The 25,143-nt window shown below is 42.9% G+C and overlaps 1 protein-coding gene across 1 annotated transcript in view; it reads left to right on the top strand.

Annotated features, from left to right (window-relative positions):
* The first annotated feature begins 4,078 nt into the window (after positions 1-4,078).
* The window catches only part of ENPP1 (ectonucleotide pyrophosphatase/phosphodiesterase 1), a 60,602-nt gene continuing 39,537 nt past the window's right edge, over positions 4,079-25,143 (top strand). Inside the window, exons 1-5 of the mRNA XM_077352781.1 lie at positions 4,079-4,472; positions 17,130-17,202; positions 20,844-20,960; positions 22,925-23,050; positions 23,671-23,731. Of these exons, the coding sequence (XP_077208896.1) occupies positions 4,266-4,472; positions 17,130-17,202; positions 20,844-20,960; positions 22,925-23,050; positions 23,671-23,731 (584 nt within the window). The 5' untranslated portion in view covers positions 4,079-4,265. The remainder of the gene's footprint in view (positions 4,473-17,129; positions 17,203-20,843; positions 20,961-22,924; positions 23,051-23,670; positions 23,732-25,143) is intronic.

Genomic DNA, 25,143 nt, shown 5'->3' with positions numbered 1-25,143 from the left:
CCCAAAGCAGCTTACATCATTCTCCTCCCTTCCATGTAATCCTCATAACAGCCCTGTGAGGTAGGTTAGGCTTAGAGTGTGAGAATAGGTGAAGGTCACCCAGCAAACTTCCATGGAAGAGTGGGGATATCAGAGTGGGTCTTTCAGATACTAGTCCAACATTCTTAACAACTACACCACAATGGCTTGTGCATAGGGGTGGACAGCACTAAGATTTCCCCACCAATCCTAGGGTTGCAGAAATATATGAAAATTATATCATGGCACTTGATTATGGAAAGAAAGCTAGCCCTGACATGGGTAGCCCAGGTTAGCCCAATCTTGTCAGATCTTGGAAGCCAAGCAGGGTTAGCCCTGGCTAGAATTTGGATGGGACTCCTCCAAGGAATACCAGGATCATGAGGTGCCTTGAAAACTTCAAGTAGTCGCCATAAGTCAATTGTGACTTGACACCCCTTTCAACCACTCGATGGAAGGAAGTGAGGGGGAAAGTAGCAATGGAAAAAATAGGCACAGAATTGCTACGTATTTAACTAGGCACTGAATTAATGGGAGTAGGTCACGAAAGGAGGGATGGGTGAAGAGAATTGGAGGCAGTAAGTGTGGGGAAAGTAGGAATACAGCTGGCTAAAATGGAGGTATGTTTTGGGGAAAGTAAGAGGTGAGAGAGGATGAGGGAATGAGATACATGGAGATGGAATTAGCAGGAAAAAACAAGACAAATGGTTTGGGAAGGAAGGACAGATGGATGGACAGACATGTGAGATGAGGGGAAGAGTAAGAGGAAAGAACAAGCAAAGACAGAGCAGAGAAATGGGTATCATTTTGGTAACAACACGGGAGACATCAGGCTTATACACTGCGTGCTTTACTCTCTAAATAATAAATCCTTTTTTGGTTAAATACTTTGTCCATTCCTACTGAAGTAAAGAATGTTTACAGTATTTGCTGGCGTATAAGACTACTTTTCCCCCCTGAAAAACATTCCTCCAAGTGGGGGGGTCGTCTTATACGCCGGGTGCACTTCAGTTGGGATAGACATAGCTGCCCATAGTGGCCCATAGTACTGTAATGTAATGTAACAAACTCTATATTTTGAGTGGAAATGTTGGGGGTCGTCTTATATGCCCAGTCGTCTTATACGCCGGCAAATACTTTTTCTTCTGTATATTGCCTTTCAAAAATATGTGCAATTGACTGTGTGATTTGATGTGGCAGCATCCTCCTCTGGTAACTCATGTTGGGTAGCGATTCATCACTTTGAATAAATGAGTCAGACATGCAGTGTGAAGAGTGTAGGAATGCAGTGCCAGAACTGAAGGCGGAATGAGTATAGTTCAGGTTTGTCTTCATGGAAACAGGCATAGATGTAGACAAGGAGCAAGATATAGACAAGCAGTAAGGACCAGAGAATTGACACTGCCAAAAGAAGGCGGCTGATATTCCTTACAAATTAACTGGCTTATTTACAGGGGATCCTAAACAGAGTTATACCAGTCTAAGTCCATGGACTTCAATTGATTTTGGAGGTTGCAACAATGCTTAGGACTGCACCATTGATTGAAACATCATCTTGCCTTCGTGGACTTTGGCAGCATGATTATGGTTTTCAAGTAGTCTCTCCTTTAGTCACTGAGCAGACCTAGGCTTCATGTTGCCATCTTGCGTGTCTTTGGACTATGCTTCAGAGATGTGAAGATGCCTATTCAAATAATCCATATTCCCCCCTAAAAATGAACCATTTCTTTATATAGCATCTATGTCTTTGACATTCCCTGGACTCTGGTGGAGGATGGTGGCATAAGGTTGCCAGATCCAGGTTGGGGAATGCCTGGAGATTTGGGGGAGGAGCTTTGGGAGGAGAGATCCCGCTGTGGGATACAATAGCACAGAGTCCATCCTCCAAAGCATCCGTGTTCCCCAGGCCAATGTCTGTAGTCTGGATATGAGCCGTAATTCTGGGAGATCCCAGGTTCTACCTGGAGACTGATATCCCTGCTTTGGAACCATATGTTTCTTTTGCTTACATCGACTATTTATCTGTTTGATTGATTGGTTTTTAGCCAGTCTCTCTCAAATGACTTGAGGCGGGCTACATCATACATAAAAAAACAATAAAACCTTACCCAATAAAACCAACTGTGCCTCTTCTGAGGAATTCGGTCTGTGTTACAAGAAAACATTTCATTGTGGGACCTATTGGACGTAAAACTGCATGTTGCAATTCTCAAACTGACGGAAGTTTTTTCATGAGCCTCCTTACAGAATGTTAAGGGACTAATTTGCTCTCTGAGAATAGAAGTTGAGAACTATTTTGCTTTGAGAACCAGAATTCTTTAACTGGGGCACAATGCGACGGTGCATTTAGTTTTGTGTGTGCTTTGTGATCTTTTTATGTTACGCAAGTGTTGGTATATAATGAATATGGGCAATATAATATTAATCACCCTGTCCCCCTCTGCCTGCACTACAAACAGAATTATGCTATAAGAGATCAGGCTAGTCAGAGCTCAGAAACTAAGCTGGGTTGGCCCTGGTCAGTATTTGGGTCAGAGACCACCAAGGAATACCAGGGTTGTATGCAGAGCCAAGTGATGGCAAACCATCTTTGAACATTTCTTGCCTTGAAAATCCTGGCGGTGCTCATGTTTCAGCTGCAATTTGGTGGCAAAATCATCCTCCTCCTCCTCATCATCTTGTGTCATAAGTAATGGGCAGCTGCAATTTGAAACATGCTTTAGTTTCTGCAACTTTTTAATGTAAAAGTAGACTGAATATGGCAAAGACAAGCAAATGTTTTGTAGCCAGCTGGTGATGCTATTGACAGGTATTTTTTAAAACGTCCTTTTAACAAATGCTGGCACAAAATATCATACGCAGGAGTTGTCGGCTTATTTTAGCCTTCCTCCCACAAAACTAGTTTGCTTAATATCACTTCTAAATATGGACTGCTGATAGGTACCTACTTGATTCAGTGTAAGAGAATATTTACTTGTGTTTTGCACTGAAATAATTTCAGGATGCCTTTATTCAACACCAACAACATACATGGCCCTTTGCACAGTGAGACATTATTCTACCCCAAGAAATATATGGCACTTATATTTACTGCCTATCATTTCCTTTTCCATTTTATCCTGACAACAACTCTGTGAGGTAGGTTAAGTATGTGTGACTGGCCCAAAGTCACCCAGCAGGCTTCCATAGCAGAGAGGGATTTGAACTTTCTAACTGCTGTACCAAACTATGGGAATGTGTGTGTGTGTGTGTGGGAGAGACCAGACAGAGGAGAGGAGAGCCAATAATAAGGGGGAGGGGGGGACACTGGATAGACAAAGGAAATACAGTTTATAGTAGATGCTGGTGGTGGTCAGTACTATAATAAAATAACCTTTCATGTGGCACAGACTGTGACACCAACAAAATAGCAATGTAAAGAAGAAACAAAAGGTAAACATAATTCCTGCTGGATGAAACCACACAAAAAAGCAACAGAGTGTCAGATATAAGGCAGCATTTTCAATGGGAGGAGGTAATACTTTTGGTCAATTTTATTTGGAGATGGATGGATAGCCTCCTCAGTAGGGCTTACCCCAAGCAACTGTGCAGAGTAGTAAAAATATGAAAAAGTCTGTGGGAAAAGACTAACAGGCAGCTTTGAAGTTTAAATTTTGGATGGGTGGGTGATAATTAATACTTCTCACAAATATTTCCTTGATGATTAGTCAGCTGTTAACTGTTACATTTCCTTTGCTTTACTTTAGCCTAGATCTGAAGGGGTTGCTTGCTTGAGTTCTGGAGAAATCTGTGTAAATAAGAAGGCGAAAGTTTTATCCCCCCCCCCCCCCCCCCAAAGAAAAACACTGCAGAGGAAACCGTATCTTCACTTTCGCGTGTAAACAAACCCGGTCACCGGCAACGCCTATTCCGGGGCCACGTTATTCCATTCCTTTTACCAAAAAAAATCACACTTTTATGTACTTTAGAGGCCCGCCCCCCGCCCCCCGCCCCGCTTCTTCATAAGCCCAACCAAGATTCCTACTCATTTCATAGAAGAGTCACACAAACGCAGATTGGAAAGGGAGAACCGCCTAAACTAGACAGGAAACCGAGGAAGCCACGCCGTTTGGTTCCTTACTCCCCCAGTTTGTGCAGCCCGAGGGAAGCCCGCCAAACCCGGGGAAGGAGGCGGAGCCAGGGCAGCTGGCTGGCCCCTTATTAACAGGGGCGGCAGGAGGCGGTGGGCAAGACACGCCGCAGGGAGAATGGAGAGCGACGGCGGCAGCAGCAGCAGCGCTAGCAACAGCCGCGCCAAAGGCAACCCGCCTGCGGAGAAGAGCCAAGAGAAAAACCTCCGCAGCGATGGGGCAGAGCTGCCCATGTTGTCGGCCATGGAGCTCGCGGATGAGCCGGAGAAAGCAGCGCTCAAAGGCAAAGACAAGGAGCCGAACGCCTACAAAGTTCTCTCCCTGGTAAGGAGGCGACGTCCGCAAGGAGCCCAGGCGGTGGTGGCGGGGCTCACTCAGATGTGCTGCGGTGTACTGGCGAGCACGGAGACCTGGGTTCGAATGCTGATTGCAAGGCGAGCCTACCTGGCAGGGTTGTCATGAGGTTAAAATGGGATGCTGCCTGATGCTCACTGGAGGAAGGGTGTTAGGTTCCATCTGTGGCCCCTTCTGTGCTCAGAGGATTCCCCAGAAATGGAGGATCTGCTGACACCAGTTATGCTATATCAATTGCATCATACCCAGGAATTCATATTTAAAGCTATATAATGTGAATCAGTTATTCCTCAGCATATGGTAGCCAGCCATAGGAAAAGATGGATTTTCCCACTCTCTAACGCAGGGATAGTCAACCTGTGGTCCTCCAGATGTTCATGGACTACAATTGCAAATGCTGGCAGGGGCTCATGGGAACTGTAGTCCATGGACATCTGGAGGACCACAGGTTGACTACCCCTGTAATGCATATTTAGGGATGATGTTGGGATTGTAGTCCATATTACTGATTATGTCTGTGTTACAAGGAGGGCTGATAGTTATTCCAGATTAATTAATATTATTATTATTATTATTTATTATTATTTAATTTTTAGACCGCCCTTCTCCAAATAGGTCTCAGGGCGGTTTACAACATAAATAGTTAAAACACAATAAAATCCCCATAAAAACCCAATATGGAGTATAGGTGTGTATCACGTATCACAAGGATGATTATGAGATCACAGGTTAAAATATAGCTTGCATTGGGACGAAGTGAGAAATGGTAACTAAATGGAGATTATGGGAGTGGACTTACTTGGTTAGGATCCATGGTGTGTATTCCTGATTTTGTAAAACTACAAAGTATATTGCCAGTTAACCATTAGACCATTTCTTTTAATTGTATCTTCATGACAAATTGGACAACAGAGAAGTTATTTTTGGCACTGCCATTAAATGAGATCTTGAGAGGAAATGTTATCTAGTTCTGGAAAATGTTATCTAGTTCTGTTTGTGGGCTCCTGGTAGACCTTGATAAAAATATATTTCCCCTTTCATCGTTTAATGTGTGGAAATGCACAACTGATGCTTTTTATGCACAACTGATGCTTTCCCCATGATGTTCTGATGGATAAATTGAAGGACTGCAATCTGGATTTTCAGATAGTCAGGTGGATAGGGAATTGGTTAGAGAACCACACTCAAAGAGTTGTTGTCAATGGTGTTTCATCAGACTGGAGAGAGGTGAGTAGCGGGGTACCTCAGGGCTCAGTACTCGGTCCGGTATTTTTTAACATATTTATTAATGATCTAGATGAGGGGGTGGAAGGACTACTCATCAAGTTTGCAGATAACACCAAATTGGGAGGACTGGCAAATACTCCAGAAGATAGAGACAGAGTTCAATAAGATCTGAACACAATGGAAAAATGGGCAAATGAGAACAAGATGCAATTTAATAAAAATAAGTGTAAAGTTCTGCATCTGTGTCAGAAAAATGAAAAGCATGCCTACTGGATGGGGGATACGGTTCTAGGTAACACTGTGGGTGAACGAGACCTTGGGGTACTTGTGGATTGTAAACTAAACATGAGCAGGCAGTGTGATGCAGTGGTAAAAAGGCAAATGCCATTTTGGGCTGTATCAACAGGGGCATCACATCAAAATCACAAGATGTCATAGTCCCATTTTATACGGCACTGGTCAGACCACACCTGGAGTACTGTGTGCAGTTCTGGAGGCCTCACTTCAAGAAAGACGTAGATAAAATTGAAAGGGTACAGAGGAGAGCAACGAGGATGATCTGGAGCCGAGGGGCCAAACCCTATGAAGATAGGACTTGGGAATGTTCAGCCTGGAGAAAAGGAGGTTGAGAGGGGACATGATAGCCCTCTTTAAGTATTTGAAAGGTTGTGACTTGGAGGAGGGCAGGATGCTGTTCCCGTTGGCTGCAGAGGAAACGACGCGCAGTAATGGATTTAAACTACAAGAACAACGATACAGGCTAGATATCAGGAAAATTTTTTTCACAGTCAGAGTAGTTCAGCAGTGGAATAGGCTGCCTAAGGAGGTGGTGAGCTCCCCCTCACTGGCAGTCTTCAAGCAAAGGTTGGATACACACTTTTCTTGGATGCTTTGAGCTGATCCTTCATTGAGCAGAGGGTTGGACTAGATGGCCTGTATGGCCCCTTTCAATTCTATGATTCTGTGATTCTGTTATTCTATTATTCTATGACTAGTAATATAGCCCGCTGCACTTGAAATACAGGGGGCGCTAGCGGCCGTCAGGCCCTTCCCGGTGCGGCTTGAATCCCTACCGCAGCAACTCGCAGGCAGAAGTTCAACAGGGGTGGCTTCCCATGCCACACCGCCTGCCTAGAGAAGGGACCTCAGCCGGCTTCTCTTCTGCCCAGGTCACCTGCCTGTGATGGAGAGGGGCTGCCCCAAGAACTCGCCAATCCTTGCTCCTCTTTGGGCGGGTAATGGTGCTCAGCCGTGGGATGCTAGGGGAAGGGAGGGGGGCCTGGCACGGAAAAGACAGAGGGAGGCAGGTCAGAGTTGTAGGGATCACAGTACCTTGGGTGGGCGGCGGTCCGTTGTCCGTTTGTCCGTTGTCTTGCTGCGCCTCATCTTCCCTCGGCATGTTCCCCACGTTGTTGGTGCTGGCAGTTGCCGCGGCCGCCTCTCAGCACCGCGGGCCACCGCTCGTCTTCGCGGCGAGGCAAAAAATGGCGGCGGGTGGCTCGCGGTGGGTCCGCAGTGTGTGTTGGCTGCAGCCCCAGCGGTGGAGGCAGCCTCGGCATCGAGTGGGCGCCAGCGGTTTCCCGGCGGCCCCGCTGGCGAGAATTGTGGGCGGCAGCCGCCACCCGCGATTGCCAGCTGTCGGGGGCGCGTCTTTGCGGCCTGTCGCAGCCTGTCGCCTGGGAGGCGGTCGCTTGTCTTGGTGGCGAGTGAAGAAATGGCGGAGTGCAGGTGAATGTGGCAGACGTTTGAAGGGGCGGATTGAAGGGGCGATTCGTCAGTTCAGCGGCAAGGACCCTTGCCACCGGACTGACAATTGGAGGGCCCAATTGGCAGGTGCGAATCGAAGGGCCCAATTCCCCGGGGGAAGGGGCCAATTGGCACCCTTCCTCATCCTGGACAGGGCCCACCTTTGGAGCCCTTACTCTTTTATTTTATCCGCTCTGCGGGAGCGGTTAAAGATTCTATGCCTTGGGTGTAAATAACTTCATTTGGCAAATGACATCCTCTTAAGTCTCTTAATGGGATGGGGTGTTAGCTCCTGTCCTTTAGGCAACCCTATGCTCTGGTTGCGTGTTTATTTCTTCTGGAAGAGCTCCAACCTAATTGACATAACAATGTTACAGAAGAGAACCTTAGATCCAGCAGAGTTCCGTGGGGACAACTGCTGTTCCAAACCTTGAGCAACCTGGAATGGCAGCTGGAGTTGGCACCTTGGCACTCATAGCACGCCAGGGACTCAAGAACGAGATCTCTGATCTGTTCTTGAGGCTTCAGTCCCTCTGCATCATGCACTGCTGGTGATGTGGATGAAAGCATGAACTGAAGCCTGGTTATGCAGATCGTTGTCCAGTGGACTTAAATGGTCAAAATTGACAGCAGGGTTGTAGTATTGATGATAAACTGTCTGCCTCACCTCATAAACACTGGAGCATTTAATTAAAAATATTATTTATACTTTTATAAATGGCCTTGAAGGTAATTGAAGGCTCAGGGCGGTTTACAGGGAACAGGAAACAGGTACAGATAACATAAGGAAACATGTGACAACAGCAATAACAATATAGCAATAATAACTCCAACATGATAACAGCAGTAATAATATGATAGAACAGCAAAGGAGCCTCAGCTCAACTCTTACTGGGACCCAGTGCACTAGGCAGATTAGTGGTGGTCATAATAGGAGTCGGGGGGGGGGGCTGAGGGCCAATTGGAAGTGATGGTCCGGGTCAACCTCAACCAAATACCTAGTGGAGGAGCTCCCTTTTGCAGGCCCTGTGGAACTGTTTGGGTTCCGTTAGGGCCCTGAACTCCTCTGGGAGCTTGTTCCACCAGGTGGGGGCCAGAATGGAGGACGCTCTGGCCCTGGTTGAGGTTAAGTGGGCCACGTATGGCCTTAAAGGTAATAACCAAAACCTTAAGCCTGATCCGGAATTCAACTGGAAGCCAGCACAGCTGCTGAAAGATGGGCTGGATGTGAGACCTCCGAGGTGTCGCTGTGAGGACCCTGGCAGCTGCGTTCTGGACCAATTGCAGTTTCCGGATCAAGGATAAGGGTAGGCCAGTGTAGAGCGAGTTACAGAAGTCCAGCCTAGAGGTGACCGTCGCGTGGATCACTGTGGCTAGGTGTTCCGGGGCCAAGTAGGGCGCTAGTATTTTGGCTTGGCAAAGGTGGTAAAATGCCAGCTGCTTCCAGGCAGCTGGCTAATGTTTCTGGGGGAGAGTCAGGCCGGCCATCCATCAGGAGGAAGAGTTGGGTGTCATCAGCATATTGGTGACAACCCAGCCCAAACCTCCGCAGCAGTTGGGCAAGAGGGCGCATAAAGATGTTAAATAGAGTTGGAGAGAGAATTGCCCCTTAGGGCAGTGGTCCCCAACCTTTTTGAGGCTGGGGACCGGCAGGGCAACTCAATTTACACTCAACACCAACAAACTGGTGATCCCTGGACCCAGGGAAGCTTGTCTGTCAACAAGGGCTAGAACCAGGGCTTTCTCAGTCTTGGTAGACTGAGCTCCCAGAGGACATCAGGGCCCTGCTGGAGCGAAAACAAATCTGCAGGGCCTGCAGAAAGAACCTCTTTCACCAGGCATTCAACTGACAAGTGAACAAGTTGCTAATAGGGGTTGTGTGCAGTGGCGTCCGAATTGGCCGTTCCAGGTCAATGCAGTCAGCACCGTGCTGCGGGGGGGGGGCGGGGGGGGCGCATGTGCCAGTGTGCAACTCGGTGCACACACATGGGCATGGAGCTCCACGCCTGTGTGTGTGTGCCAACTGATGCAACGGCGCCCGAGCCTCCCCTCCCCCCCATGGCGTGGTGCTGGCTGTGTTGGCCTGGAACTGCTGATTCGGACTCTGCCATGCACAACCCTAGTTGCTAACCACCCTCCAGAAGCCCCATAATCTGCACTAACAGAAAACAGGACCACAGTGCAGATAGACCAAACTGATGTCATATGAGTACTGTTATATCCCACTGTTTGTTGTTGTTATTATTAAGTACTGTTGTTATAATACACTCTTTGATACTTGTACTGCTAAATAAGTTTTATACTGAATGTTCATTGTACTATACTACATATGAGAATTATAATGTAAACAGCCCTGCGCCAAAAGGTGCCAGTCTGTGGCACCTTACAACAAATTACAACAAAACAAGTTAAAACAATAACAAAAAATCTCTCCCACCCTAACCCCCCCAACCCCTAACCCTCCCCCACTTCCCCAGCTGAGCTATCTGGCTGACCTGAGTGCCTGGATAGACTGATGGAATTAAGGAAATAAGTACCAGACGCAAAGACACAGGTTTTCTCTATGTCTCCCACCTCCATCACCATTTTTACTGTCAAAAGTACAGGTGAGAGGAGTACAGGAAGCATTTTTAAAAGGCTGGTTGTGCTCAGTAGATTTGTTTTGTTTCCTGTCAAGCAGTTTAGTTAAGATTTTGAAACCCCATCAGCTTCGAACAAGATTAGTGAGTTGGGACACAAAGGTATTTGTGCTTCCGCATAGTACATACCAGGCTGCAAAACATTTGTGAGGTTTGGACTATGACCTTTGTAAAGTTAGTCACTCAGTAAGTGGAAATGTAGCAACTGTTTTTTTTTTCTGAAGCAAGGGAGAAAAGAATTTAAAAATAGGAATATATGGCAGTTTTTTTTTTAAAAAAGAGAGATAAGTGGAAGGTGAGAGGGTCTATGCAGTTTCTTGGAACAGTTGTACGGTTTGGCAGCTCCTGCCATTTTCTTTGCTCATCTTGGATGGGACATTTTGCCAGGCTGAAGTTCAAATGGGCCATTCCAGCAAGCTTTGAGTGAGCTGCTTTGGGGGAGGAGTTCTGCATGCAGGTTAGCAGGGTTATGGAGTGCGACGGTTGATCTGAGCTTGTCTTCTCTGTTTATATCTTAATTGCCTTGTAACTTAAAAAAAAGATGATTTGCCCTTCTCATTAAACGTAAAAAACAGTCCTGTACAGCTGTACTACAGTGCAGGCAAATAGAGGCTGCACTGCTAAATATGTATACTTGGAGGTCTATTTGGAAGTACATCCCCTTTTCATTCAATGGGGCTTTCTCCCAGAAAACAGTTCATAGGTTACAGCCTCAGTGAGACTAAGACTGATCCAGCCCCAGAGCTTTGCACACCACCTTCCTATTGAATTTAAGAGATAAGTGATTCCTTTACTATAGTCAACAGGAGTTTAGAGTACTTTTGGTTGCTCTGAAGTTGCTAGTTGGCCAAGAAAATACAATGTCCTGTCCTTTTAACAGAAGTTTAACTAATGAAAATGGGCCGTGAAAGTTTTTCATAAATAATATCACCTGATATCACCTGATTTTAAATAATATCACCTGATATTTGCTACAGACCCAACTGATATGAGCCAAGTCAAGTCAAACTTTATTACAGTGGTTCAGACTAAGTTATATATAGGCAGAAGCATAAGAGACCAAACAATGTGGTCATTAAATGTAATACAATTGATATTAAAGTGACAGCCAGAGAAGCAATTTAAAAGGTGGTAACTCTAATTCGGTCCATGTTCAGGACGGAGTTGGAATGGTAGTATCCATAATACTTTTGCTTTGCCATTTTCCTACAAAAATGTATCCCAAAAACATACAGAGTCAGTGTGGTGTCTCACAAATCACATCAGTATGAATGTGCAGAACTTCAAACAGTAGGGTAGCTTAGTTTGTGTGTGTTGTAAATATTTATGCTACTTGCTGTTCTTCTATTTTTACATGTCAGTGAACCAGAAGCACAAGAAAATAACTGTCAGGTTGCTCTTGGGTTATTAATTGTCTCTGGTTGCTCCACAGCTTTTGGATTCCTAATGTCTCTCCAGTACCTTTTCTGCACAGTGGCAGCTGTGCTGGGTCACATGGCAGAAAAGGGAATGTGGAAACATCTGCCTTCCTTTGCCATGGGGCAGCGGAGAGCCTAAAGCGCAGCAGGCCCTGGATGGGGCCGGGCTGGCTCTGATGTCATGTGGAAGCAGGGACTAGCCTTGCTGCCATAAGAACGTCAGCCTGGCCTTTTTGCCCCATGTGGAAATGGTCCAAGTGTATCTCTCCAAGGCAACATTGTGAACTGTTTGCTATACACCAATCCTAACAACTCGGGAATTGCTGATTTATAATGTGGTTGTCTTAAATAGCAGGCCTCTTGTCCAGGCATTTGTGTAAAACTTCCAGGACTTCTGTCAGAAACAAAATACATTTGAAGGATACCATGATTCCTCTGCACAGGGCCCCCTGGCTTCATTTAAGAAGAAGAAGAGTTGGTTCTTATATGCCGCTTTTCTCTACCCAAGGAGTCTCAAAGTGGTTTACAGTTGCCTTCCCTTTCCTCTCCCCACAACAGACACGCTATGAGGTGGGTAAGGCTGAGAGAACCCTGATATCACTGCCCAGTCAGAACAGTTTTATCAGTGCCGTGGCGAGCCCAAGGTCACCCAGCTGGCTGCGTCTGTGGGAGTGCAGAATCGAACCCGGCATGCCAGATTAGAAGTCCGCACTCCTAACCACTACACCAAACTGGCTTAAGTTTTTTAGCCTTATAGGAAAAAGAAGGATCTCAGTGATGTTAAATGGATCATTAATTGAAATTAATGCAAGAGAAATTCCATTAATTAAAATTAATGCAAAAGAAATTCTGTCTAAGCACCAGGAAGACATTCCTGACAAAGCAGTTTCTCAGTGGAACAGGCTTCCTTGGGAGGTGGTGGGTTCTCCATCTTTGGAAATTTTTAAACAGAGGCTAGATAGCCATCTGACAGAGAGACTGATTCTGTCAAGGCTCAAGGGGGTGGCAGGTTACAGTAGATGAGTGATCGGGATGTGAGTGTCCTGCATAGTGCACGGGGTTGGACTAGATGACCCATGAGGTCCCTTCCAACTCTATGATTCTATGATTCTATTTTAAACCTGTGGTGGAGGAAAGTTCCATTGAGGGGTTTCAAGGTGAGAGACAAGCCAAGGTGGTTTGCCATTGCCTGCCTCTGCATAGCAATCCTGGGCTTCCTTGCTTAGCAAACAAGGCCCAGCAAGATGAGGCTAGTCTGGGCCATCTAGCTCAATCTGTAGGTCAGTGAAGATATGTAGGAGCATTTTCCACTCTTTGGGAAGGGATAATTTCATAATGACTGGCATGTGCAGAAGGAAAAATATCTACTTAGCTTTAAAATAATTTTGAATGAGACACAATGCTAAGAATTAGAATGTTTCATTTGATTAAGAGAGGTGGGGGATATGTGGGAAGGAGATTATTGTAGCACATTTTCATCTATCCTAGTGGCATTTTGGATAAATAGAAGTCTGAAGAAATGGAAGTAGTTTCATACAGATTTTCACTGAGATGGAATTCCATGGAGAATACTTAATAAAATTAAGAAAATATTGTGTTATAGTGAATACGCTGGAGGCTGTTGCTTTTTAAATAGACATTTTTGTGCTGGGTCTGAGCAAGAGAATAAAAAAATTGAATCTTTTCCCCCAGTGAAATCACAATACCAGAAAGGCAAAACATGGCTGACTTAGCATTTGGCAATTGAATGAGATAAGATACTGGAAAATCTATGAACTTTCTTCACTAGCATAAGAAAGATGGGGAGCAGTTTCACCAAGCTCCTGTGCTACATAGAATTTTACGTAGTAGGGTCTCTCAGTGTTCAGCATTAGCTTTTCAGAGGTGGCATGAAATAATTTGAAAATCATCAGAAGTTACTTTCCTATTTATGTTAAATGATAATATATACATCTTCTCTGATGACCTCTGCAGGACACTCTTGATGTTTTGCTCAGTTATGCACACTGCAAAGCTTGCACATTCCAACAGCGCGATCACAACAGGCTTTTTGTAGAGGAAGAAGGCAGGAAAGAAGATCACCCTCAAGCTCCTTATGCTTGTGATTGGTAGGATCTAACCCAGTATACATCCTAGAAATGCTTATGGATAGAAGTGCAAACAATAGGAAAGTTGATATACAAATATACAATAGGAAAGTTGATATACAAGCTTGTTGCTCCCTGATTATGTCGACCAAGTGTTCACTGTCCAGCATGAAAAAATGTTTCCTCAGCTATCTGTCACTGCCCATAATGTTTAACGGGCAATGTTCTCTGCCTTCCTCCCATGCAAAGGAAGTAATAAAGGGGAAGATGCCTAGAATGCTAAAGCTTGTTCCTGTACAAACATACACAAAAACATATTTTAAAATAAGATGAGACATTTTTGTCTTTCCTGCAGCAAACCAAAACCAACTCCATAATACTCCATTTAACTGCACTGTATCCATATTGAAATTGTGCTCAGGAGTGGGTGGAGGTTACAGTGAGCAGGGAAGTCACAACGGCTTCAACATTTGAAGCCTCTCCCCAATATTATTGACCTGTGTTTAAATTTTATGTAATATTTCTTGTTTTGCCATTCAATCATTTAGAGGTGCATTTCTTATATATCTGAGCTTCAGGACTTTTTTCATAGGTAAAATATGACTGACAGCCTCATGCTGGCTATAAAAAACTACATCATTGTTGGTAGTTACTCTGTATGAAAAGTGATTTGTGTTTCGAGATTGCTATATGATAGAACTTTGCTACAACACATAATTAAGGTGACCAGATTTTAACATTGGTAAAGCGGGACACCATTGACCTGGGGGGGGGGTCTTGATTAAAAATTTGATCTATATAGAACAACAAAAATTTTCATAGAACTCATAGAACGCAAAAATAGCGTTGTAATATATATATTTTAATTTCAACATAAGTACAATTTGCCAGGTGCCCCCAGATGTTCCTCCAAAAGGCAGATATGTAATTAAATGTTATGAAGATATGAGACCATCACAATTGTTTTGGAAACATTGATAGGACTTTATACAGTGCTTCCTGGCTTCTATGAAATGACTCTGCCTGCGAATCTTCTAGCTGTTTGATGCACTATGCAGTTTAATAATTTGGGGGGAATTGAGGATGTGATTAGAGAACCCATGTATGTAAATTGTGAGGCACAGTGCATATAAAATGATCTATTGTTATTAGTTGTTTGTGCCAAATAGAGCTATTTTGGGGTTTGATGGTGGTTGTTTCATGTATAGCCTTAATGTAAGGTAGCAGTGAAATTTGAATCAAACTTTTGGTTCTGTTCTATTTTGGTTAAAGTTACCAAGTGATTTATAGACATATATATCCTGGTTCAGAGATTTATGTATATTAAGATGTGTAATGACTTTCTTGCATCTTAGGTGGATTTTTTACACACAAACAGTCTACATACACAAATCTGGTCCAATTGTGGAATATACATCACCAGCTTGCACACTGCTAGATGTTTGCAACCATCTCCTTCCCCACTGATTACTACTTTCCTTGGCTATGCTAGTATATAATCACAGGGAAGCAAAGGGTAGAGCAAGCATTGAGGTCCTGTAAAGTTAAGGTTATGAGAGGCAGGTCATGATGGTGTGGAAATTCAAATATGAAAACAATAGGAAGTATGCCATGTTTCCTTTCCTATCCTTTGATATAATCTATGAAATATGTTGTGCATCAGAATGTGGGGAAAGGTAGAAAAATTGTGACAAAGGCCAAATATGACAAGAAGGGGAGAAGATGACTATGAAGATGTATGCAGCTTATAGACAGCTTCTTTTCTATAAATTTTAATATTGATCGTTAATAAACAAGAAGTTCATAATTCTTGGGCATCATGACAATTCATGTAAATAGAAAGTCCAAGGAACTTTAGCTTCCCATTTCTTACACATCTCTGAAGGTCTAAAGTGGGAATGTTTTTATGCCACTTGTAAAAAAGAGTTGAGCAAAAAAACATCTCTACTGAAAATGATTATTTTATCATTGGTAATTCACAGTGGACTTGCATCTACGGACTACACTTACAGAAATAAGTATAAACATTGCGTGCCCCACAAAATAAATGGATGAATGTGAAAAAATTGCAGATGTTCTGGTTCAGTTAGATTTATTCTGAAATCAAGATAATTTTTGCTCCATTTCCCCCCCCCCCCCCCAAAGTCAGGATATGTTGTGTTCATCCTGAGATGTTTCCTGATCTATAGTAAAAACAATATTTTTGAAATGTTCTCTGGCTTGTGATGCTATGAACCTGCCTTGTGTGTGGTTTACACAAGGATCCCAAAATTACATGAATCAGTCCAGCTCAAAAGTAACATGGTCATTTTTGTAAGACTTCCTGACCACAGGGAGAGATTCATGTAGTTTACTGACCATGATGATATTGTGGGGATTACTCTTTATGATGAGTTATCCATGGTAATATGAATCTATTCAGAACTATGACATGCTGTAGTTAGAGAGGTGCCAAGGTAGTATTTAGGGATAATCCAGTTTTCAGTAAACCACCTGCCTGAATTGCCTTAAAACAATGACTTTCTAACATCATTACTTCATAACTGCTGGAACATTGTTTTCTGTGGGCTGAATCCAAACCTGTTATTTCTGCTGATGGATACTTGGCACTGTTCTACTTACTTTCCCCCTCTGCAGATTGCATCTCATGTCATTTCCTAGGATCCTCTGACTCCTGGAGGTGGGGAGGACAGACTTTTGTGGGGACATTGTTGGGTCTGCTGCAGGAAGGTAGAGGCAGGAAAGCTAGGGTGGCTGGGGATCTCCAGAATTACAACTGGTCTCCAGACTACAGAGGTCAGTTTCCCTTTAGAAAATGGCTGCTTTGGAAGGTGGATATTATGGCATTATACTTCACTGAGGTTCCTCCCCTCCCCTCCCCTCCCCAAGCCATATCCTCCTCAGATTGCACCCCCGAAATCTCCAGGAATCTCCCAATTCAGAGCTAGCAAAGAAAGCGTTTCTACATGTGGTTCACTGGAAGCAATCCTATGTTTTAGTGCAAAGTTCAACTCATTGTTTCAATAAGCTTAAGTACTCAAATGAGTCCTGTGAAGTCTCAGGATAAAGATTATACCTGTCTAGCTACTTTTCTGGGAACAGTAAGGCCCCCAGGCCACAAACGGCTTTTGAAATCCAGTTTGCTGTTTGGTGGTGGAGAGACAGTGCTCTTGGAGAAATGCAAAATCCAAATCCAAATAGAGAAGTTACTGTATCTTGGTTTGGGGGGTGGGCGGGATATTTGTAGTTTCATAATATAGTGAGCTTTTATGGATGATGATTACTATTTTCCTCCTGTATATTTTGTATTTTTTCTGTATTTGCTTGATACATGTTGACAACATGAATGAGAATTTGAACAGAGAATGTCTGGGTCTGCTGTGGGGGGGGGGAACGAAACACTGTCAAGTGAAAACAGTTAAAAACAGTACTTCTGTTTTGCATTGTTGGAGATAACATATATCAATGTTATTTTTTGTTCGTTAACAATGTTTTCCTTTTACGTTCTAGGTATTATGTGTTATTGTGCTAACGACGATTTTAGGATGCATATTTGGACTAAAGCCGAGCTGTACAAGAGATGGTAATTATAGGAAATTCTAGCATACATATTTTGAGGAGTTCCCATTGACATAAAAAGCATCTTATTTTTATTTATTTATTTTATTATATTTATATACCTCCCTTCCTTGTGGCTCAGGGTGGTTTACATTTAAACTTGTGATCCAATACAAGGAAAAATGTCATAACTGTGAACATACAAGATTACTAACAGCATAACAATGAACAGTAGAACAGTTAACATTTTTATGGTTAACACTGCACCCGAATGTTGCATTAGGGGTTCAACTCAGTAACTCAGAATGCTTTTGTTTATACATATTGCATACTGGGGGGTGGGGGGGGGATGAAGGAGGCCAATAAATAATACTCAGACATGGTCTACAGAATAAATAAGGCCAGAGCGTTATTATAACCCCAAGCGAGAGCATGGTGCAGCATGGGAGGAACTGCCCTCCAAAGGTCAGTGGACTACCAGGAAACACTGATCCTAGTGGCCAACCCATGCAGTTGAGGTACTCACTCAGCCTGCAAGGAGCATATCTCATCCCTGGCCAGCTGGGATCAATCCCTGGGGGGAGGCAAGCAGTGTGTACTCATGAGAGCAAGCCTCTAATGGTAATTCTGCCACCCGAAATGCAAGCCCAACAGGGCTTGCATCCACACAGCCTCTTATGGAGGCCCTCATGTTGGGCGGGTTTGGTGTGCAGACTTGGACTGTCCCCAAAACAGTTCCTCTCGTGCCCTAACCACCACAGAGTGGGAACCATACCCCAGCTACCACTCCCACCAATGCTCCTAAGCCTGTAGTCAGCTGAGTGTCCTGCATGCTGTGTGACCAAATATCTCAATCCCAATCCAAGAGATTAACCCCTTTGTTTGAAATAAGAAATCAAAAGGTGGGAGATATCTGTATGATGAATGACTTGATCCCCAAAGCCTAGTACCTGTGTCACAACTGCTTTGCAGACCCGCTGTCTGGCCAGGTCAACCTTATTAATGCAGAGGTCCCTCTCCAGATGCACTGCTCCAGCAAGCTGGACCAGAAGACAACTGTCTCAGGAAGGCATTGTTGCAGGATGTCCAGATCAGTCAAAATGTTTTGCAGAAGCTGCACACACTTGGTTGCTGGCCAGTCATTCTCACCCAGCTGGATGATGAGTGCTGCCAGTAGTTCTGCTCAGAAGACTTCTGCTACAACAATATCAAGTAGCAGGCCCATCTCATGCCACAGGGACCAGACACGGTGATGCACTGGTGATCTCTGAGTCCCAGATGAGAATCCCAAACAGATTTGGCTGTGTAGTTGCTCAACCAGAAAATTATGCTGTGTCCCATGATGAGCACCATCTGGGAGGCTGGTATAGGTCCTGAAAAGACAGGTTGAGAGGCTGGGGCATACATAGCGTTTGTAAGCTGTGGAGCACCAGAAGTCCACTGCTATGATTTGCTGGTGTGAAGCTGCTCTGGAAGATATGATTGATTGCCTTAATGCAAAAGGAGTGCATCCTGTACTGCCCTACCTGATGACCCACATGACGGAGCCCTGCCCTGAGCAACAAGATGAACTGAAGGCGGTCCACATGTATCAGCAGCAGATCTGGGCAAAGTGGGCAAATAGTCCATCAAGGAGTACACTGGACAGGTCCTGGAGGCAGGATATGCTGGCAAAACAATGCGAGTTCCCTGCTCCAATGGGGCTGTTTTAGATCGGGGAAGCTCAGAGTCTTTTAGTTGAATGTCCTCCCTGATCACAGTGGGACTCACTCTGGCATTTGGTGTCAGCAGCTGACCACCCCAGAAGGATCCATGGAATAGCAAAAGAAAGGCTGCCCAGAAAAGCAGCTTTTCAAAGGCAGAAAAGTAAATCCACTACAGCTGGCGCAGGAAGTAAAGCAGCAGAGGCAGAGTGATGGACCTGCATGTCTGGCTAGGAACAAAGTGCCAGGGTTTTAACAATATATATATATATATATTGTTAAATTAACTCCCACTCATTCAGGAAATCCTTTCATGTGTTCAAATGTATACCAACTCACTCAGGCTTAACGTTTCCATTAGTTTCAAATCATAGTAGAAATATATGGTTGCCTGTGAAAGAGTTTATATTGATACCTTTTGTATAGCTCCCTTTCGTTTACCATCATTCTGCCTTAAATAAATTCGATAGTAGCATTGTACTTGCATGGTGTAGTGATTAGAATGCCTTCCCGCGGGATGTGGGGGATCCAGGTTGGAGTCCCCACTGTGCCATGCCAGCTCACCAAGTGACCCTCGTCCAGTCAGTTTCTCTCAGTCTGACCTTCCTTACAGGGTGACTGTTTGTGTAGTGAGCTAAACATGCCGTTAAAAGGACATTTATGTATGCTGGAACAATCCTGGAGAATGCAGCAAAGAGTCCCACTAGGAGCAAGTTCCTCAGAAACCCTTGTAGGGAGATTGCAACGTACCGTATTTGCCAGCATATAAAACGACCGGGAGTATAAGACGACCCCCCCCCCAACATTTCCACTCAAAATATGGAGTTTGTTACATTACATTACAGTACTATGGGCCACTATGGGCAGCTATGTCTATCCCAACTGAAGTGCACCCGGTGTATAGGACGACCCCCCACTTGGAGGCATGTTTTTCAGCGGAAAAAAGTAGTCTTATACGCCAGCAAATACTGTAACTCTTGCATGATATTTTGACTGAAGTAGATGGATTTGGGCTCAATTATATGCTGAAGTTAAACGATGCAGCCATGTAATACACCAGTTTTCAGAAGGGTCTTATTTTCCTAGATTATCTTCACATGGAGGTGATTTCCCCACTTTGCTTTCCTAGCTGCAGTGGCTGCAGTAGCAGTGGAATCTCTACATGGGGATTTTCTATTTTCCCTTATGCCTGCCATGTCTCATCCTTCAATAAAAGAAAAACCTGACAAAGAGGTATGTGTCTCTGGTAGGCACAAGGAAAAATCAGGAGAAATTACACACCTTCTTTTTGACATTCATCCCCAACCTACTGCAAGGAAAAATCATACCAAAGAAGGTTTGGAGAAACTGCAGAGTAGAGCCAAGGGAAACTTGCAAGAGAGATGACTGCACAATGATTTTATTTTTCCTCAAGGGAAAAAAAAGAAACCCTCTGAAGTTTGATGAAGACATAGAATAACTGTATGTGGAAGCAATCCTGGTAGTTATGAAACTTTTAAAGGCCAAAAATGGATGGATGGAGTTTAATTCTAAAACTGGCAGGGGCTCATGGGAACTGTAGTCCATGGACATCTGGAAAGCCACAGTTAGGCCACCCCTGGTCTAGTTGTAGTAGCGGTAGAAATTTCATCTTTTCCTAGTTCAGGTTATTCTGACCTAATTTCCTTGATAAGGGCAATCAAACACATGGGTGCACAATCCAGAAAGCCTTTTTTGGGTGCCCACTTGACATTTGAATAGTAACCTGTGCAGAAGTTCTTTGAAATAAAAGGATGTTACCTAACTGCACTATTTTTCGCACCATAAATGTGTGCATATAAAACAACAGTGGCTTTTTCACTTTGGTAGTCCGTTAAATTCAGTTTACTCTTTGTCCATTTCAAATCAATGTTGAATGTTAATCAATGTAATATCAGTGTTCAAGCCATGATACTGAACATGCAATCCATGTTAAACATTTCAGTCAAAACCTGCAAAGGTCGTTGCTTTGAGAGAACATTTGGAAGCTGCCGTTGTGACAGTGAATGTGTTAAACTTGAAAACTGCTGTTTAGATTTCCAGGAAGCCTGTATAGAACCTGGTAAGTCTTTTTCTCAGATGTCCTTGACACAACTGTATTGATGGGCATGCAGTAATTCTTAGCATTCCATCTGTCCTATTTCTATCTCTTATTATCATAGTTATATTTAAACAATACAAATAACAAAATGATTATTTCTGGGACTCCAGTGGTTATTTTTCTGTTTCCATGAGGTATTTTAGGGAATAATGCATGAAATCAGTTGTTCATTTAAGTTAATAAGAATAAGGGTCAAACATGATGGTCCTGGCTTTGGGAATTCAGGTTTCCACTGAACATGTGTAAAGTAGTAGGGAAAAGCATGGATAGGAGAAAGAAAGCAGCAGGCATAGGAAGGATACTTCACCCTTCTCTACCAAGCCATTTCTTGCCCTTTTCCCAGATCCTTTTCCCCAAAAGTGTATTGGGTGTGACTCAGGGGGTGGTGGTGCAGAAATGGAAGTCCTAGAGCATTCACTTCTCTGTGTGCAGCTACTCTGGGACTTCTATTTGTTCTATACTCTGGCATACCATATTGTCCACTCTGGGACTTCTATTTGTTCTATACTCTGGCATACCATATTGTCCACTCATCAAAACTGTCATTTCCTGTAGGGGCGGGGCAGGGGAAGGGGGGAAACAAACCAAGCTGATGATAGTGAAAATGCACAAGCTCATCTTTAATGTCTCTAGGGGCAATTCTGCATGGTTGCAGCTGCGCTGGGCCACCAGCATTGTGTTGCTGCAGAGCAACATGTTCCGCAGCTGTTTGTATCCTCTTGAGAGACGCATTTCAGTGCTGGATCTTCTCTGGTGCCAAAATGTGTTCTCCCGGGAAACAAAGCAGTAGCCGAATGGTTGTGTTTATTTTTCAGGAAAGTGGGATTGCGTTCCACGCAATCCCACCTTCCTACAAAATAAAATAAATGCCCTGGTCCGCCCCAGTAGACCCCTATGGGTTCTTCATCTGTAAATCGATGGCACCCTCCTGGGTGTGAGTAGTAGACTGAATCATCTTAACCTCCTTCCTCGCTCCTCTGGTAGTGGGGATGTGTGGTGGTGGGGTTTCCACCATGTTCATAATTTTGTCTTTTAATGGAGGTTTTAATGGGTTTTTATTGACATTGTAACCCGCTATGACCCAGTTTCGGAAGTGGCGGGAAATAAATCTAATACTACTACTACTACTACTACTACTACTACTACTACTAATAATAATAATAATAATGGGGATCCTGTGGTCAACCCATTTTTAGGTATACTATAAGGTGTTCACAAAGAGAGGAGACTATTTTCTAACTTTGTACATAAGAACCACTGCCAAAGACATTGTTGAGAACAAGTTTATTTTCTCTGTCCTGGCTTTGTACCTTTTAGTGACATTAAAGAAGAGCTTGCGCGTTTTTGCCATCATCAACTTGGTTTATTTCCCTTCTGCATCTCTTGGCTGACAAGTCTCTCTTTCCCTTAGGGTAACAGATCTCTATAGATTTACAGATCATCATCAGTTATAATAATGGGGAAATTCTTGGCCCTACTTTGAGGTTTTTAATCCAAGTTTTACCTGGTCATAAGTGTCTGGTTCTACATAATCTATAGCCTAATAATGACAGTTTCTCCCCAACATATCTTATCGACATTGAAAGTGTTCTGTGGAAGCTAGCAGAAAGAAATGAAGGTGAATAAATCGGTATTTGATGACATCAGCATGTTCAGCTAGATTTTATGTCTTTGTTGCCAGCATAAACATGGAATTGTATTCTGACAGGGGATCAAAACAGTTTAGGACTTTCCTGCTTTTCCTTGGTGTGTCATCTTTTGTATAAGTGTAAGAATCCAAAGTTAAAATTTCTGACTTCTTATACATATCGTTTAAAAAAATTAATCTACAGAAAGGAGAGTGGGCATGCCGTTATATTCATATGCATTTGTTATGTAGTTAAGTCATATTTAACTAAAAGTGGGTTCCTTGATGTTGATTGTAGCGCGTATATGGACCTGTACAAAGTTTCGATGTGGTGAGAAGAACCGGACAGAATATCACTGCTCCTGTTCGGATGACTGTGTGGAAAATAATAATTGCTGCGGTAATTATTATTCAGTTTGTGAAGGTAAAAAAATACTCTTGATTTATATTTGTGTCAAAAGATGTAAAGGGCAATAATGGAGTGATCTTCATTGATGTTTGGGCATTTTTGCAGAACTCTTTTTGAGCTGTCTGGGACTTGAACAAAAAAGAGCTGAAATTTGAAAGGGCACTTGAAAACAATTAGACAATGTGACAAAGTACACCAGCTTTACAGACTGGAAAGCAACCAACCATGGTTGGTCATATAAATATATTAACAGAACATGATTTGTACTTATAGCTGAATTCAGTCTTGGATGGTTAAAGCTTAATTGAAGGGTGGAGGGGAATTACTCAAGTTTACTGTCACACAGATTCAGTTACTACTATTTGTCTCTGAAGTTTTCAACTATATCAAATCAAATTTATATACATAAGGAATTTCCTTAGTTATGTGCAATTTTTACATTTTCACCTTAAATTGCATAGTTTTGAAATATTTTAGATTGAATTAACAATACATTTTAAACCGGTTAATTTAAATGGATTTAGGAGGATGTAAGTGATTATGAGTGCACTGAAAATGAGTAGATGCACAAATTTATATTTCAATCTATTCAGACTAAGATAAGATTTGGAATAAATTCTCTTTTCTCAAATAAGGAAAGACAAGCTGGCTTGAAGAAGAATGTGAGGACATTAAGGAACCGCAGTGTCCAGATGGGTAAGGATAGTAAAATTTGATTTTACATCTTTTGAAAGGAAAAGAAAGTCTGTGCTTAAGTCTATGGTAATGTAAATATTTCTGTAAGTGATTACCCAAATTGCTAATGTAAACTTTCCCTGGAAAGCTTTTATCAACCATGACATGTATAGAGCCCCCCACCCTGAGATTTCAAAGAAGGAAATTGTTAGTTTGATTAATCATTTTCTTAATTATTGCTTTCTGAAAGTGATGTATGTATGTACTTTTATATGTACTGCTGACTGTGGAATGCCAGTAGCTTTAAATGACTTTTAGCAATAGATGCTGAAAGCCTCTTCCGAGAAAGCATTTTTGTGGCATATGTGGCCTAGCTGTAAACACAGTGAATGAGACTTACAAACCAACATAGTTTGGGGAAACCTCAAATCAGAAGCTCCAAGACCTTTGACTCAAATCAGATTTTTTTCTTAAATCAAGATTTGCCTTAGGATCCATACTAATACAGCTTTTAAAATATTATGTCTAAGACATACTTTTAATAGTTTAATTCTTTTTCAAAATAAATGCAAATGTTGTATTTTAAATAGTCTATTGAAGAACAGGGTTGCCAACTTTTGAATGGGTCACTTTAGCTGTTCCTTTAATACTAAGTTTGATCTGCAAAAATTATGAGGTGATGTTATTTAGCTCTATACCAACTTTTCTCAACTTTTTTACAATTAAGAAACTGCTGAAACATTCTCCAGGCTTCAAGAAACCCCAGAAGTGATGTGATGGTGCAGAATATAGTTGGGAAACATAGCTGTGTACATGCCCACCCAGGGACCCCCCCCCCTTTCCACCGCTTTCAGAACCATCATTGGCCACGTTGGAATGTGTGGGTTGACAGGACCATAAATAAACAACTCACCTGATAAATGTTTAACGAATGAAACAATTATATAAACAGTTAACAGCCACCTATTTAGGAAACACTTTCAAGGCCATCAAGAAACCACAGGGTTTCACGAAACCCTGGTTGAGAAAAACTTCAGCTGTCCATTTCTACATAGCAAACCACTATTTAGGGACAGGACTTTTCCCCTTGCCAGTTGACAATCTTACTGAGAAAGATACTACCAAATAGAAAGGGAATGCTATTATCCTAACATTATTTTTGTACAAAAAATAGAGTATAGATTATCAAAAAGCATCTGCTTTTGGGGAGGGGGGAGTTTTGAGTAAAATGTTTTCATATTTCAATTTAAGCAATGTAAAATAGCTTGGCTAGTCATTGGAAGAAGAGAAGAAGAGCTGGGTTTTTGTACCCTGATTTTTACTACACAAAGGAGTTTCAAGGTTGTTTACAATTTGTGTATGCTTCTCCTCCCCACAACAGACACCCTGTGAGGTAAGTGAGGCTGAGAATGCTCTGAAGGTTCTGTGACTGG

This window comes from Paroedura picta, chromosome 1 (assembly GCF_049243985.1).
Source record: "Paroedura picta isolate Pp20150507F chromosome 1, Ppicta_v3.0, whole genome shotgun sequence".
Lineage (NCBI taxonomy): Eukaryota > Metazoa > Chordata > Lepidosauria > Squamata > Gekkonidae > Paroedura > Paroedura picta.
Note: the sequence above shows the minus strand (reverse complement) of the source record. Positions and strands in the feature narration are given on the sequence as shown.